The following is an 18334-nucleotide window of genomic DNA, read 5'->3' as shown; positions in this document are numbered from 1 at the left end:
TTATTACAATAAAATATATTATTCATTATTTTTTGTCAGTTACGATATCCGAATAATGAAAAAAGAGTGCGTAAAAAATTAAAAACATGTTTATATGATTAATGATTGTGATGTGAGTTATTTATATTATTTTATTTTAATTATTGCATATATTATATAATATTAATTTTAGAATATCGCAATAATATTTATTTTCGAAAGATTCATCTCTCGTATAGTTATTTATTTCTACTTAAATTTAAAGTAATATTAATTCAATTTGAGCTATAAATGTTTATGTAAATATTATAGATTTAAACATACGTAAATACCGCATAACCCTTTTATTCCCGGACAATTTGACCTTTTCTTAATCATTGATTGCATTTTTAAATAAATTATGTTACACCTGTGTTTTGAAAACTTAGAACTTTTTTTGTGTACTCTCAATGATGCGAGGTAGCAAAAAACAATATTATTCAGTTGTTACAACATTTACAAAATTTGTTTGTTTACTTAAAAAAATAAAATATAAAGCAATTTTAATTAGTACTTATCTTTAGTTGGTTGCAATAATTGTGCGATATATAAATATGCTTTTAAAAAAAACATATTTCACAAAATTATTTCAAATATTTTTTTTATTTAAAACCAATGTTTAATGAAGCATATTTCGTGTAGAATTTGGTAAAATATATTTATGAATTGAGATAAAAATGTACAAATAATGTTCGTAAAAAAATTCGTGTATGCAATACTTGCTTTTGATTTCACTTCGCCAGCCATCCCTATCATATAAAAGAGCGCGGTTATTTCTCTGTTACATAACAGAATAATTGGGAACTGTGTGTATTTATTTTATGTTGACACTTCGCAAATACACAAAAATATGTTAATTTCAATTTTAAAAATTTGCTCCGAAATATCGGCCGGTGGAATTTTCATTAGGATTTCTACCGCGGTAAAATTACTTAGGATAATTTCCTACAATAAGCATAGATTTATTCAACGTTTTTGCTTTCACGTTATATGGGCATCGTCGTTTTCATTTCTAAACCATGGAAATATCATTTAAATCCGTACATATTATTTGCTAAAATATATATATATATATATATATATATATATATATATATATATATATATATATATATATATATATATATATAATATTTATAAAGGTGGTACCGCCGGTAGTACAAACGATATTTTTGCCTCCAATACCGGTATTACTAGTACCGGTATTGGTAATACCGGTATAAATCCTTAATTGTGTATCGTTTCTATAGATGTTAACTATATCACCTAAATATATCCGATTTATGAATCATAAGAAAATTTTGAACAGTGATCTCTGTGGTCTTTAAATTTGCACAGTTTATAATATGAATTAAGCATGCTAATGATCAATTACGTGCTATACTGCAGTACGTGGCAATAAAATCGCTAAAGAAATTGAACAGCGACGTTCAACGATTGATTACGTGTTACTGTAATTCGTGAAGACATAACATATTTAGCCGAGTAATAAAATTAATTTGTAATAACAGGATGAATTAAATTAATTGTATCGAATTTGAAATGAGTCTGAATCTATCTCGGGCATAACCGTGTAATTTAAGCTAGTTAAATATATAGTTTGAAGGTCCCTTAGCATTAACAAATTATTTTTTGCCATGAATTAAAGTAAAAATGATATTAAATCACCTATAGAGTTAAGCTCTGTGTAATTCTATAAGTACTTAAGGTCGAATCCTACTAAGCTTTTGTTATATTATTTTCTTATTTGACAACTTGCCAACTTTTCCAACAGCTGGTTATAGAAGTCAACGTACTAAAAACGTGTTGTATATTTCTGACGTACTATAATAAAAAAGTTAACTTGCACGTTTAATTGTTTAAGCGATCATGTGATACAAATATGTTATTAACTTTTGAAATTTTAACACAACCACTGATTCGTGTTATATGGAACATTTGTGATAATATTGTCAATTTTTAAGTTTAACACGTAGGTACATATAATTCGTTCAACTGATCTAGATTACGTTGATAACGATCGGGTTTTATAAAATTCCATTATGTTTTTGTGGATCTAATCTCATATCCAAGTGAAAAGTTGAAGTGCCAAAATAAAAATCATGACTTAACATTTTATTACCAACGTTATCTATCGCTAACGCTATTTTAGCTACTCTTTTAATTTCAATAACATTTTAGTATAGTAGAAATCGCCTCTATATATAAAGGCGATTTTACTCAAATTGTTGGTTACTTAACTTAAATAGCAAAATAAGATCATTTCAGCTTTTTTAAATAGACGGAGCATAAGTTGGTCAGTCAGTGGTCGTTTTATTATTATTTCGATTTCATTAAGATTAATAGTATTCAATTAAATAACACGTATTTTTCTGGATAAATTAAAAGGGTAGGGGGAGGGGTTAAATGCAAAAAAAACCTGCCCGCTCTCCAAATTACGTCTATGCTTAGAATGACTAATAAACTGATATGGCAATTATGTATATTCATAGTAATATTTTTATCAGGTTTATTAATATTATGGATTTTTGCGGTTTTCCCTATGGTAGAGAAACTCTCAGAAGAAAAACTTGCATTCAAGATTTTTATTAGATAATGAATGCAAATTACAGGAAGCTCTTTTTTTAATCTGTTATCTAATCTAACAATTCTTCAACTTCTTCATTTTTTCAATGAAACCACGATTTTTTTATGAGCAATCCCCCCGGAAGTTTTTATTGCGCAAATTACCAAAGCTACAAGAACATTTCTAGCTAGCATTTCAGTCTGAAACTCATCGGCTGTTTTATTCATTGTTTTTTCAGATACATTTATATGATGTATTCTTCTTAAATTGCTATCAAAGTTAATCAATGAAATGCGTTTGATGACTGATTTTTTACACTGGCAACAACGCAAATGTTGAATTTAAACCACATAACATTTGTTTATAAATAACTAGCAATTGTCAAACTTCAATCGTTGTAAACGACCAAGGTCGAGTGAATTAAAAATGGTATCCGTTGATGTAACGTGTATTTGAATGGTAACCGTCAATTATCTTTCATGAATTGGGCGCTACGTAGAGACGACAATGACCGCCGTTTAAAATAGCAATTTGATGATATAATGCCATGCTAAAAATATATATCACGACTAACATCGTTGGAATTTTTTTTACCATACCTTTACTATATCTTTTTAATGTATTTTACTTTAACTTATATACATAGTTTTATATTATACGTCTAAAGCAAAAGTTTCCATTAAAATATAAACGCCACTCGATTGAACCAATTGAAAAAAAATTATCATATATCACATTTTAGACTTAAACGATTGACGATCAACTATTTCCTGGTATCACTCATTAAGCAAATAATTTTAGTCCGCGTCTATCGTTTTTCCGAATCAATTCCGCGATGTTTTCATCTCTGGTTTGAAAACCGGTTTTAGTGTGTTAATAAGCCATTGACGCAGAGTTTTACTTTATTGCATACCAATGCGAGTTTCTTGCATAATTATTTTTCAATGAACTTATAACTAATCTCTTGACTGCATCAGTTAGACAATATCAAAAAAGAATAATAAATAAATATCGAAAGACGTGTTATTTTAATAAGCAAATTAAATTAACGGATATAATAACTTATTTTATTTAATATATAATTTTCACCTATTTAAATGTTGTGTAAAATTTATTAATTATCATTTGTAACATTGTAAAGTTATAATCTGTGTTTTCTGCCTCGTGTGCTACACTTAGTTTCATTACAGTGATTATGTATTTTATCTAAACGTAAGTTGAATGCCTCATAATAAAACATGTATGTTTTATTATGAGGCATTCAACTTACTTTTTTTAATACTATTTATATTTAACTAGCTGTCGGTATCTCACTATCATGAGGTACCGAAGCTAGCGAGTGTGCGAATACCGGACCCTCAACTTTTTGGGTTTTAAATATTATTTTTGCTTCGTTCTGATTTCAAAAAATATTTTTTAAAATATAGTGGTTCAAATTGGACATTATTATTTAGAAAATGGTTTAATCTATAAAATACTACTTAACATTTTCAATTCATTTGAAAATAGGTTTACAACTTGACTAAATATTTCCAGAAAAAAACATTTTATATTATTTCAGAAATAGGTTTAAGAGTTAGCTAGATAATAATAAATTAAAAATTGTTCAGTAAAATCATAATATAGCGAAGCTCACGGAACCAATGAATAAATTTAGGTATACTGAAAATTCGTTATATTGAATGTAAGGAAGATGATATATTTTTATTTTATTTTTAATTACCATATTACTATAGCATCAAAATATTCACTTGAGTGATAAGGTTGACAGATAGTTTTTTGTTTATTTTTAAGGATACTGTATGAAACACAATAAAATTTGTGAAAAAATTGTTTTCTATAAAAAGTTTGAGGGTCAGTGAAACACTTGTAATAATAGGAATAAAGGTAGTCCGGATTTTTCGTTATCCGGACTACCTTTATTCCTAATTAGTCTGGAAAATCGAGGTTCTACTGTACATCGCTTCACAAACAATAGTATTTCATAGCAAGGTAAAAAACCATAAATTTCTGCCCTTTGTAAGAGGTTTATCGATCAATACTATGTGTAACTTGGAGTGATTATTAATTGTGTTATCGATGATTAATATCAGTTTATTGTATAATTGGCAAGATTAGCAAGGTTTAGTTTGATATGATTTCTATAGGTAATTAATGTATAAATACTTTTGGTTTATTTATTGTACTATTTTTATGTACTTGATGTTGATTTTTACAGATACATTTTAATTAAAATTATATACGAGTTTAACTATATGAAAGTTTTACGTTTAAAATTAAAACAATAATGTTTATTATACACTGTACATAATTTCTGATTGATATTAAAAAAAATAGTTTGAGTTTATCCTTGAGCAAATAAACCAGTCTCCACTTCCACTCTGCCAAATATACCTAATCTATATATATATATAAACCTCGTGTTGATTTTAATTTGTCAGTATTATTTTTGCGTTGTTACGTAAGTGCAGTGTCATCAAAAATGGAGCAGTGTAATTTGATTAGCAATTTCACCAACGGCAAAATAAAGGCGTTACTGATTAAGTTGTTAGAAGACGATGGAATCGAAGTGCGCAGTCATAAGATTAAATCTGCATTGGGAAATGGTGAGAATTTAATGGGTGTCTTGAGGTGTATTCGAATAAATGGCCTTGGAAAAGAAGGCAAAGAAGTCGACATGAACTTGATTCTAAAACAAGCTCCAGATTATACCAGAGATAAATTCGACGTCGGATTGTTATACAGGAGGGAAGTTTATGCGTATCAGAATATTTTTACAGTGTTCGATAAGATGCAAGATCAACACGGAGTTCCAGAAGATAAGAGGTTCAAGCCAGTTCCTTATTTTGGCGGCGACGATGAGTACGAAAAAGAGTTTTTGATCATGCAAGATATGAAAGCTATAAATTTTAAGATGTTAGACAAGAAAGAGCCGCTTACTTACGAATGTTTATTGTTGGCTCTAGAACAAATGGCTGCGCTTCATTCTTTATCTTTTGCGCTAAAGAAAACTGATGAAGCGCAATTTAAAGAGATGAATAGTCATCTTTCGGAGCTCAAAGAATTTGAAAATTCAACATATATCAACTGGATTAAAAGTAACATGGATCTAGGTTTGAGTGTTGTGTACGATGAAGAACACAAAAAGAAAATTGCTAGCTTCAACGAGAACATACTGGAAAAAGTTGTGGAAATCGTGAGAGCAGACAAGAAGCATCCTTATACAGTATTTTGTCATGGAGATTCGTGGATTAACAATATCCTGTTCAAATTTAATGTGAGTATTAACATTACGTTATAACTAGGTTATCGCGTGAAGTAATCGAAAAAATAAATCAACGATTTCAACAGGAATATCGAGATGAGAAATTTCTGGCATATGTAATATATAAATACATTATATGTATTGAGTGGCGTTTAATGCGATGTATATTTTATCTGTTATCTATTTGTATTACTAATAATCTTATCATGAGTATCAAACTCCAAATATTTTATGTAATCACAGCATGAAGTTATAAAATGAATTTCAATAAACATTTACTTGGATGTAATGCACAAGAAAAGAGTTTCAACCCGGTTTCAAAATCTGAATTTCTATTCTGCAACTTTCTTTCGCTTAAAACTTCCTCGTTGCCTGTTTTATGGAGATGTAGGAAAGTCACCGATCCACAAAAAGAGGGATAAATCGTGTATCGCAAACTTCGCACGGGTTTCGTCCGCGTCATTCCACGGCCACTTACCTCTTGCGCATTTCGAAGTCTACCGACTTTCAATAAGCATTTGACAATATGTTATGAGTTACTTCTTCGGAAGTTAGCAATTTAGGTTTCTCGATTCTCGTTCTTGTACGCTTTTTTTCGAGTTACTTAATCACTTCATGCCTTAAATGTTTTTTTTAAATTTGTTCAAAAAATCAATATAAATAATAAATATTCAACAAAATATTAAAAATATTTTTTTAAGAACATTTTCTCAAAAAATCACAATTATTTTAAAATATAATAATAATAAAATTGAACAATATAAATAATGATTCATAAAACATAATTCCATCTTTGAAAATGGAAGATATCGCACTTGTGCGTCCTTAATTTTTTTTTTAATATGTCTGATTCTATGTTACAATTTTTTTATTAAAAACTGATTTTTAAGTGTTAAATCGCGTTAAAACTTTGTTAATTTGATTTTAATTCTACCAGCAAGTAACTAAATCCATTGTGATCATATTTTATGTAAAAATTAGAAATGAGTTGATAACTATTAGAATACAAAATCTCACATCATTTTAAAGACGGTTATATATGTGGGTATCAATCTCAAACAGATGTTGAGTCGTTTCATTCATCATCGTAAACAGACTAAAATAGTTGTCTAGTGTATTCTAATCTTAACACAGACTCTAATATTGTCTAATTTAAGTAAAAATATTGTGTTCTCTTTTAACCTATTTTATATAGTTCATATTGTTTATAATAATGCTTGATAAATGACGATTTATAATATCGTAAAAATGCAAAGATAGAAATATTATTATATTATATTATGACACTCCAAAATGTAAGTTAATATAATATAAATTTGTTCTATTAAATAATAACATAGAAAAAAATGTTTTATAACTAAATAAAACGTACATTAAACTCTATTCAGAAATCACGTCTTTTAGCAAAAGAATTTGATTAGTTCACTTTCGCTAAATAAGCTTTTAATGTAGTTTTTTACTATTAAAATTCATAGTTTTACTGAAGTAGTGCTAATATTTTTCAGACGAATTATTTATATCAATAAAATCTTATATTTAGCGTAAAAAACAGTACACTAATTATTAAAATAATTAAATTAAATATACAGAAATAAAACCATTGCATGTAGTTTTATCAATATTTGATTTAATTCTCGTCTAGATGACAATTAAGATGTTGATAATAAATATTAATAGCATTAAATGTTTTACTTTTAATACGTGATGTGTATGTTATATAAACGCATAACATAACATATAATATTGTTTATAGCACTAATAGATAAGAGATTGTAATTTTATATAGCACTCGTAGATAAGAGATTGTAATTTTTAAGAATGTCTTAAGAGAAAATAACAAAATATCTCTTATACTTAATTTAATTCGCAATGAAAATAATTTTACCAATGTGTCTATAAATATTTTATAAATAAAGTACTATTTTAATAAAATAAAATTATAGTTTATTTTATACATGGATTTTTCCATATATTAATTTATTATTGAAACTTCTATTGTTATGTTCAGTTTTATTTTATAATAAACAATTGTAAGCATTGTAGTATTTAAAAACCAGTATCTCATAATTAATAACATTGTATGCATTACAATGTTTTATTATTATTATTGTTCTATTTTACCGCTTTATAATTGTTATTCAATTAACGATATTTTTATTAAATATCAATATTTTTATCGAAAGCGCTAAATGTATTAGTTTAATAAAAATTATATAAATATTGAATTTAATGATTTTTAAGCAAATATTTAGGTTAAGCTATCTGTGGTTATATATTATTAAATATTGAATACTTGTTATACGTATTATGCTGTAATAATATTGTTACTTAACTATAATCAAGTTCATATGTTTATAGTTAAGCGATAAAATATATTTTTATATAAATTTATTTTATATAAAAATAGTTTAGGAATTATTTAAAAACTATTTTTTGTTAATTATTAAATATTATTGTATTAGCTTCATTATTTAGTAAACCAAGTATTTTGTATTTATTTAAAGAAAGAGATACAGACGCATGAAGAGAAATAACAGGCGACTCACTAAAAAGTCGTTGGTGTTGAAAGGGTTAAACAAATATTTATTTTTCTTACCATACGTCCCAGTTTGACCGGGATTGTCCCGGTTTTACAAAATTTCCGAGAATTATATGTATATTATTATATTTATGAATAGGTTTAAAAGTTAGCTAGATAATAATAAATTAAAAATTGTTCAGTGAAATCATAATACAGCGAAGCTCACGGAACCAATGAATAAATTTAGGTATACTGAAAATTCGTTATATTGAATGTAAGGAAGATGATATATTTTTATTTTATTTTTAATTAACATATTACTATAGCATCAAAGTATTCACTTGAGTGATAAGGTTGACAGATAGTTTTTTATTTATTTTTAAGGATACTGTATGAAACACAATAAAATTTATGAAAAAAATGTTTTATATAAAAAGTTTAAGGGTCAGTGAAACACCTGTAATAATAGGAAAAAAGGTAGTCCGGATTTTTCGTTATCCGGACTACCTTTATTCCTAATTAGTCTGGAAAATCGAGGTTCTACTGTACATCGCTTCTCAAGCAATAGTATTTCATAGCAAGGTAAAAACCATTAATGTATAAATACTTTTGGTTTATTTATGGTACTTTTTTTATGTACTTGATGTTGATTTTTACAGGTACATTTTAATTAAAAATATATACGAGTTTAACTATATGATAATTTTACGTTTAAAATAAAAACAATAACGTTTATTATACACTATATAATTTATTATACCTAATCTATATATATATAAACCTCGTGTGTTTTTAGTTTGTCAGTATTATATTTTGCGTTGTTAAGTAAGTGCAGTGTCATAAAAAATGGAGCAGTGTAATTTGATTAGCAATTTCACCAACGACAAGATTAAGGCGTTATTGATTAAGTTGTTAGAAGACGAAGGAATCGAAGTGGGCAGTCACGAGATTAAATCTGCATTGGGAAATGGTGAGAATTTAATGGGTGTCTTGAGGTGTATTCGAATAAATGGCCGTAGAAAGGAAGGCAAAGAAGTCGACATGAACTTGATTCTAAAACAAGCACCGGACTGTACCAGAGATAAATTCGACGTCGGATTGTTATACAGGAGGGAAGTTTATGCGTATCAGAATATTTTTACAGTGTTCGAAAAGATGCAAGATCAACACGGAGTTCCACAAGATAAGAGATTCAAGCCAGTTCCTTATTTTGGCGGCGACGATGAGTACGAAAAAGAGTTTTTGATCATGAAAGATATGAAAGCTATACATTTTAAGATGTTAGACAAGAAAGAGCCGCTTACTTACGAATGTTTATTGTTGGCTCTAGAACAAATGGCTGCGCTTCATTCTTTATCTTTTGCGCTAAAGAAAACTGATGAAGCGCAATTTAAAGAAATGAATAGTCATCTTTCGGGGCTTAAAGATTTTGAAAATTCAAAGTATATCAACTGGATTAAGAGTAACATGGTACTAGGTTTGAGTGTTGTGTACGATGAAGAACACAAAAAGAAAATTGCTAGCTTCAACGAGAACATACTGGAAAAAGTTGTGGAAATCGTGAGAGCAGACAAGAAGCATCCTTATACAGTATTTTGTCATGGAGATTCGTGGATTAACAATATCCTGTTCAAATTTGATGTGAGTATTAACATTACGTTATAACTAGGTTATCGCGTAAAGTAATCGAAAAAATAAATCAACGATATCAACAGGAACATTTTTCAATAAACATTTACTTGGATGTAATGCACAAGAAAAGAGTTTCAACCCGGTTTCAAAATCTGAATTTCTATTCTGCAACTTTCTTTCGCTTAAAACTTCTTCGTTGCCTGTTTTATGGAGATCTACGAAAGTCAGCGATCCACAGAAAGAGTGATAAATCATGTATCGAAAACTTCGCACGGGTTTCGTCCGCGTCATTCCACGGCCACTTACCTCTTGCGCATTTCGAAATCTACCGACTTTCAATAAGCATTTGACAATATGTTATGAGTTACTTTTTCGGAAGTTAGCAATTTAGGTTTCTCGATTCTCGTTCATGTTCGCTTTTTTTCGAGTTACTTAATCACTTCATGCCTTAAATATTTTTTTTAAATTTGTTCAAAAAATCAATATAAATAATAAACGTTCAACAAAATATAAAAAATGTTTTTTTAAGAATATTTTCTCAAAACACACGTTTATTTTTAAATATAATAATAATAAAATTGAACAATATAAATGATGATTCATAAAACATAATCCTATCTTTGAAAATGGAAAATTTCGCACTTGTGCGGGATCCGTCCTTAATGGCTAAGTCGCCGTCGTCAGTATCTGAGCTATGGCAACCGTCGCTCTGATTAGTATTTCGCTTATTCTAAAATACTGTTAATTTTTTCTGTGTCTTATTTTGATCTATTTTTTTGTAATTATGTAAAAATTGTAATACACGATAATAATAAAAAACTAATATTTTAGTCACATTATTGGTAAAAAAAAAAACCGAGCATAAAGTGCTTAAATTTATTAAGTCTACCGTCATTGATATGGCTGCATTCACATTGATGTGTGTTACTAACAAACTAACATTTAAGTTTATTAATACATATTGTATTTCATGATATGTAAAACGATATATTGGTTCTTCTCTATTAATTTGTTCAACATACATTAAACCATAAAACAAGTTTTTCATTATTTTATCCGGAATTTTTTAAATCTTACATGAAATGTTGATCCTTGTTTTGGGACCTCATAAATGTGTTCAATATTTGTATATACATAAACAAAGATATCACCAAGAGAAAGGTGATCAGACGACATCCCCAAAATTTTATATATTTTTGTCCTAACGACATTTTTTAGCTCTCACATCATCCTTAAAATCAACAAAAAATCTAGATGACCTTTTTTAGTGTCCTATTTTATAATCTCAAAAGCAAGGTAGTAGAAATGTTTAGTGGTTGAATTTAATGAAGATGCTTTACTCTTTCATACTTTTAACTGTTTGGTCAATGCTATGCTTCGGGGCCGAAACAGACTATGTTATTGCATGTTAATTATTTTATTGAAACGCTCATTGCGTAACAGCTAGAGATTTGGTAACACTGTCACATTGGTCTCTTTGTATTATAAATACCGATAGTGCATTTTTGAATGTCCATGATCCGCCTAAATAAGCGATTGTTACATGCGCTTTTATAATACTGATGAGATCAATAAAGGGTTATCCTAGCATATACATTTATTATAACTACAAAAATATAATTTTGCATTACAAAAATATTGATTGTAAAGTTTTAACATGACATTAAACGATTGTTGCTTCTTTCAAGCTTTTACACTCTAATTTTTTCCTAAATAAATAAGCAGGACCACGATTGAATTTATTTTTGAAAAATTCTAAAAAATATATCTGATTCTATGTTGGTATTTTTTTTTATTAAAAACTGATTTTTAAGTGATAAATCGCGCTTAAACTTTGTTAATTTGATTATAATTCTACCAGCAAGTAGCTAAAATCATTGTGATAAAATTTTATGTAAAAATTAGATATGAGTTGATAAGTTTTAGAATCATTTTAAAGACGGTTATATATGTGGGTATTAATCTCACACAGATGTTGAGTCGTTTCATTCATCATTGTAAACAGACTAAAATAGTTGTTTAGTGTATTCCAATCTTAACACAGACTTTAATATTGTCTAATTTTAGTAAAAATATTGTGTTCTCTTTTAAACTATTTTATATAGTTCATATTGTTTATAATAATGTTTGATAAATAACGATTTATAATATCGTAAAAATGCAAAGTTAGAAATAGTATTATATTATGACCCTCAAAAACGTAAGTTATTATAATATAAAATTGTTCTATTAAATAATAACATACAAAAAAAATGTTTTATAACTAGATAAAACGTACATTAAACTCTATTCAGAAATCACAGCTTTTAGCAAAAGAATTTTATTAGTTCACTTTCGCTGAATACGCTTTTTATGTAGTTTTTTATTATTAAAATTCATAGTATTACTGAAACAGTGCTATTATTTTTCAGACGAATTATTTGTATAAATAAAATCTTATATTGAGCTTAAAAAACAGTACAATAATTATTAAAATAATAAAATAAAATATACAGAAATAAAACCATTGCATGTAGTTTTATCAATATTTGATTGAATTCTCGTCTACATGTCAATTAAGATTTTGATAATAAAAATTGATAGCATTAAATGTTTTACTTTTAATATGTGATGTGTATGTTATATAAACGCATAACATAACATATAATTTTGTTTATAACACTAATAGATAAGAGATTGTAATTTTATATAGCACTCGTAGATAAGAGATTGTAATTTTTAAGAATGTGTAAAGAGAAAATAACAAAATATCTCTTATACTTAATTTAATTCGCAATGAAAATAATTTTACCAATGTGTCTATAAATATTTTATAAATAAATTACTATTTTAATAAAATAAAATTATAGTTTATTTTATACATGGATTTTTTCATATATTAATTTATTAATGAAACTTCTACTGTTATGTTCAGTTTTATTTTATATTAAACAATTGTAAGCATTGTAGTATTTAAAAACCAGTATCTCATAATTAATAACATTGTATGCATTGCAATTTTTTATTATTATTTTTCTATTTTTAAGCTTTATAATCGTTATAGAATTAACGATATTTTTATTAAATATCAATATTTTTATCGAAAGTGCTAAATGTATTAATTTAATAATTAAATTTCCCCCCCCCCCATACATTTTTTGTGGGATCATAAAATCAGCATTTCTTAAAATAATACATTGGTTATTATTAAGCTCTTGTTATTCGTGTATTTATATATGTTTTAGTGAATTCACACTAGACGACCCCATCGCGAATATGCCGCCCCCAAGCAAGTGCCGCCCGGGGCGGCCCCCCCCCATAGCTACGCCACTGTACTTAACTATAATCAAGTTCATATGTTTATAGTTAAGCGATAATATATATTTTTATATAAATTTATTTTATTTAAAAACTATTTTTGAATAATTATTAAATATTATTATATTAGCTAAGTATTTTGTATTTATTTAAAGAAAAGACGCATGAAGAGAAATAACAGGTGACTCACTAAAAAGTCGTTGGCGTTGAAAGGGTTAAACAAATAATTGTTTTTCTTACCATTTGACCGAAATTTTCCCGGTTTTACAAAATTTCCTAAAATTTTTTTTTGTCGCAGAATTCCTAAATGAACAAAAATTTCCGTTGTAAAATCATTGTTATATTTATTTTGATCAATTTGCGATTTGCACGGTAGATTGAAATTTCGTGTAAATCAAATTCACATAACTCAAGGCAAGGAATTTATATTCTTATTATATATTTATAAGAATATAAATTCCAACCATCAATAGATAACAAACATACAGCAATGATGAAGCGGAAACCGCAACAGAAACTTTTATCATTGCATTTAATAAATATATGTGGATAATGTTTATGTGCTTTTAATGTCGTCACCTATTTGGCTCTTTGCAATTGGCACTGTGCGTTCAAGTCTACCAACCAACACGTGATCGTAGACGAATAGCCGTAATGAAGATCAGTTTGCAATAAAATGTCGGGCGAAGTGGTTGCCATGGATTTTCCGAATGAAACGGTCCGCGGAATCGTTCGAAAACTAATCGAAAGTGAAGAGATAAACGATTATAAAATGAGAATATCAGCGGGATCTAACAAGGGAGACAACTATTTGAGCGTATTGTATAGAGTGCACATAGATGGTACCAAAAACGGAGAAGCTGCAAATTTGAATATAGTACTGAAGACTGCTCTGTGTTACGGGAGAGATAAATTTCCCATAGAGAGGATCTTCAAGTTGGAGACTTGCTTCTATACTGAGATTTGGCCAGAGTTTGATCAACTACAGATTAATTATAATGTGCCTGAAGATATGAGACTCAAATGTATCAAGTGCTATGACGCCAATCTGACCGATATGTGCGAAGTTATAGTTATGGAAGATCTGGGAGCTCAGGGTTTCGTAATGGGCAACAGAAGGTTGTCTTTGAGTTTTGATCAATTAAGGTTAATCCTTATGAATCTAAGTAGGTTACATGCAATATCGTTTGCGATGAAGCAAAAAGATATGCCCAAGTTCAAAGAGATTATTAAAAAAATTGGCGATGAGGTTTTTCCGGAGTCGTTCGAGCAGGCGATGATATTGTGCTCTGAACGTGCTTTAGCAGCTTTAGAAGACGAAGAGTGTGTAGCGAAATTCAAGGCATTCTCTGTCGACGCTTGGAAAAAATTCATGGCTTACGTGAAACCTGAAGGAAAGGAGCCCTACACCGTACTTTGCCACGGAGACTCTTGGATCAACAACGTTCTGTTCAGATATGAAGTTAGTATGATATATTCGGTCAAGGATTGCTATTTGTATTCTAGTCATAAATTCCGTTATGATTTGGTACATTATAAAATAAATTGCTACTGTGATGACCTTCGCGTGTTGCAATATAAAAAACAGCATTCAATCACTGCACATTTAACCAGTTTTTTTATGTTGGTTTCCTTGTTATTTTATTGTATAATTTACTAAAAAAATATTAAATATGATGATGATACTTTGAATACCAAACATTTGTTGACTGAAAATTATTAAGATTTTATTGATTATGACGTGAATTTTTGACTTCTAAGAAGTGAATAGTTTCTACGCTCTTCTATTAACCAAAATTCGATATGAATACACTTTGACCAATACTCTCATATCAGAAGTTCATAGTAATATCGGTAAGGATAACTGTCATATTTTTACAACATAGTGTGATACCCAATTGCACATAAACTATGGAGCTATATGCGAAATGCGAAGACTGTCTGTAATTCCTCTTTTGCTTATTTTCTCCTGAGAGATTTAATTTGTATTTTAGTCTTTAACTGAAAGTTCTACAACTATAATTAGTTTTCAGCTAGAACAGCAAATGAACGTTTCGCAACTGTCAAATTGAATTTCATAGACATTACAAAATTGTACTTTCGCTGATAAAAATATATATCTACTGATGAAAATGTATTTGAACTTTACTAGTGAAAATATAACCACTAAAAATACTGATTCACTGTCACGTTTATCATCACATGTAAATAAATTATGATTTATATGTAAATTTATATATGTATTACTTGGTATAAATTTTATTTTCACTGGTAAAAATATATATTTACCAGTGAAAATGTATTCCGATATGATTTTAGCTGAAATGACATATTTTAAAATTATTTTCAGGATAGATTCGAAACTGGATTAATTTTTTGAGTATACTATCTGTATTTAGGTGAAATAAAAGTCAGCTAAAAACAAATTCGATGATTTGGGGAGGAATTAGATTCATTGTTATATAGTCTATTACATATATTATGAGAATATATAGTAACGGTGATTTTATATTGATAAAAATTATCAACGTCGTCATTTTACGATATATGTAATACAAGGATGCTGCGTTTTGTACGTGCTCGAAAAATAAATATGTACCACTTTATACATAGTTCGTGGAATTAAGGGTATTAGTCGAATTATTATTGCTTAAAAAATCAATTTAAGGTATTAAAAGATTTAATTTAATTTTTTTTTATTTTTTAGGCAACACATGGCAAATATTTTTAAATAAAAGTCATTTGTACCTATTACTTTTTTTTGTTAGAATTATGATGAAAATTAAATCATAATTATTGAGCAGCATTTAACATATTTAAGCGATTAATTAATAAATTATTATTATTATTTTCAGGGTGAAAAACCAGTAGAAGTGCGTCTTCTGGATTGGCAGATGATAAAGCACTCGTCTCCTGTACTAGATATCGCCTACTTGATTTTCTCCAGCACTGACGAGGAAACCAGAGCGAAACATTTGCTTAGTCTTCTGGAACTTTATTATGAGAACCTGAAGGCAGCATTGAAGAGATTAGACTGCGACATAGACGAATGTTATCCGAGGGAAATTTACGATAAACATATAAAGGAAATGATGCCTTTCGGTTTAATTATGGCATTCTTAACAGCTCCCATATTTATGAGCGAAGACGATGATATCGTGGATTTGGAAGAGATTTTAAAAAAAGATGAATTCTCCATGGAATACCTAGAGTTGAAAAATAGCGTTTCGCAAAAGAGATATTCGGATCGAATAAACGGCGTTGTAAGAGACTTCGTCAAAATGGGTTTGATATAGTATTAAACTATGTCTATTATTACATTGTATTACTAGTTTTATATAATAATAGCCATATTAATCATTAAAGCATTTATATACACTATGTATGTTATGTGATACATTAAGATGTACTTTAGATATAATACAATAATATATTGAAGTATAAATGTGTCTTATAAAACTATTTATATTGTGTTGTAAAACATTGAAAAGTCAATTGAATCATTTAAATAAATAAAATACATAAATTATTAGCAAGCTTAAAACCAAAAGTATTTCATATCACAAGCAGCGCAAGATGCCAAAAATAAATAGGAAAAACTGGTATGTCCGATTATCTCAGGTGTGCACAAATGACAGCATCTCGTGTTTACGTTATCCTAATTTTGGCAGTGAAATTATAAATAAATAAATCAAACATATACATAAGCATTCAGACTTCTATAGTTAGTATATATTATTATACAATACATAAATAAAATGTTAAGTATTATCTTAATAAAATTTATAAATACAAATTAATTTTAAAGTATAGTATGTATTTATTTTATGTTGATTATTAATATTATAAAATAAAATATGTTTTAAATATAATTATTCTTTTATTTATATTATAAAAATATAGGTAATATAGAGTTGATGGTTAGTTGAACATAATTTACAAATATTAAATTCAGATGTTTTAGGTTTTCATATTATTGTTAAACTGCTTTATTTAAAAATAAACGCAGTCTGTTATTATTTTAAAAAGGATAAGAAACCAATTATATAGATGCGATTTTTATTTTCTTCATGATCTTCTTAAATTTTGCTTTAATTATAAATTTACAAAGCACTATTATGGTCATTACGTTCCCGCTTGTATGAATGACGTATATGCGTTGTAGAATTTCCACGTCGTTTTGATGATTCAGTTAACTCTGGGCTGGGATAGACCAAAATCTGACGAATGAAGTAGGAAGGCTGTTTGACTGTCCAAGTCCGGATTTTACTGAGTAATGAGTCGTCCGTGTCGATTTTAAAAGCTCCACTAAAGGTGAGATAAAAGTCTTGACTGTAACGTAGTTTGAAGTTGCGAGTGAAAACAGAATTGCCTGTTACTAGGTGTTCTCTCATTAATTCCAATAAATATAGTCGAAAATGAAATATCTCGGCTCTTATATCATACATTGTTCTGCTTTATTTTAATCATTTCCACTAAAAATATTATTATGCTTGGACCATCTCGCTTGGTTTTATACCATTGGTCTTAGATATGTTCGGCGGTGATGTGAGCCTATGTGTTATAAATTATATATAAATAAGAAACATAAAAATGTTTCGCTGGTCCTTCGAGGGGAGAACTTACAATAATAGTGGTCTTACTTAAACCCCTAAAAATCTATCAACCTGATTCTGATCTCCCAGACACGATAGAATTTGAAAAACACTAAGATCCATATGAGATTCGAATCCAGGTCTTATGGGTCAATAATCAGCGATTTATACTACTAGTCTATCATGCTGGTTATTTAATGACTAATTTGTTATTATTATATAATTTAGAAAAATAGTTATAATTGTAAAATTATATTTAATATAAATAATAATAAATATTTATTAGTTATTATTATGTAATTATAATTTCGGCCAATTTTCACAAATTAGGACTTTCTTTATTTTTTCAATCTTCCGGGTAATCAAAATTGAGTTAAATTGAGTCATACATGGTACAAAAATCTTATTAAGCTGATAAAAATAAGCACATATGCATATAT

At 28.0% G+C, this 18334-nt stretch overlaps 1 protein-coding gene across 3 annotated transcripts; it reads left to right on the top strand.

Annotated features, from left to right (window-relative positions):
• The first annotated feature begins 5013 nt into the window (after positions 1-5013).
• On the top strand, positions 5014-17171 carry LOC148239200 (uncharacterized). Of its 3 annotated transcripts, none has more exons than XM_088198934.1 (2): positions 5014-5861; positions 16155-17171. In XM_088198934.1, exons 1-2 carry the CDS (start codon positions 5067-5069, stop codon positions 16593-16595), a joined length of 1236 nt encoding a protein of 411 aa, XP_088055060.1. In that variant the 5' UTR covers positions 5014-5066; the 3' UTR covers positions 16596-17171. The 3 variants fall into 3 exon arrangements, with proteins under 3 accessions (XP_088055060.1, XP_088055051.1, XP_088055070.1); XM_088198925.1 differs by lacking the exon at positions 5014-5861 and adding an exon at positions 9102-10011; XM_088198944.1 differs by lacking the exon at positions 5014-5861 and adding an exon at positions 13462-14761.
• The last annotated feature ends 1163 nt before the right edge of the window (positions 17172-18334 follow it).

Source organism: Plectrocnemia conspersa, unplaced genomic scaffold, assembly GCF_051122295.1.
Source record: "Plectrocnemia conspersa isolate PC_06_02 unplaced genomic scaffold, ASM5112229v1 ptg000001l, whole genome shotgun sequence".
In the NCBI taxonomy this organism is placed as follows: Eukaryota; Metazoa; Arthropoda; class Insecta; order Trichoptera; family Polycentropodidae; genus Plectrocnemia; species Plectrocnemia conspersa.
The sequence above is the reverse complement of the archived record's forward strand: the minus strand, read 5'-3'. Positions and strand labels throughout refer to the sequence as shown.

Excerpts from the sequence above, each read along its gene's own strand:
- LOC148239200 (XM_088198934.1), top strand. The coding sequence starts at position 5,067 with ATGGAGCAGTGTAATTTGATTAGCAATTTCACCAACGGCAAAATAAAG. Across the intron at positions 5,862-16,154 it reads ATATCCTGTTCAAATTTAAT|GGTGAAAAACCAGTAGAAGT; the intron begins GTGAGTATTAAC and ends TATTATTTTCAG.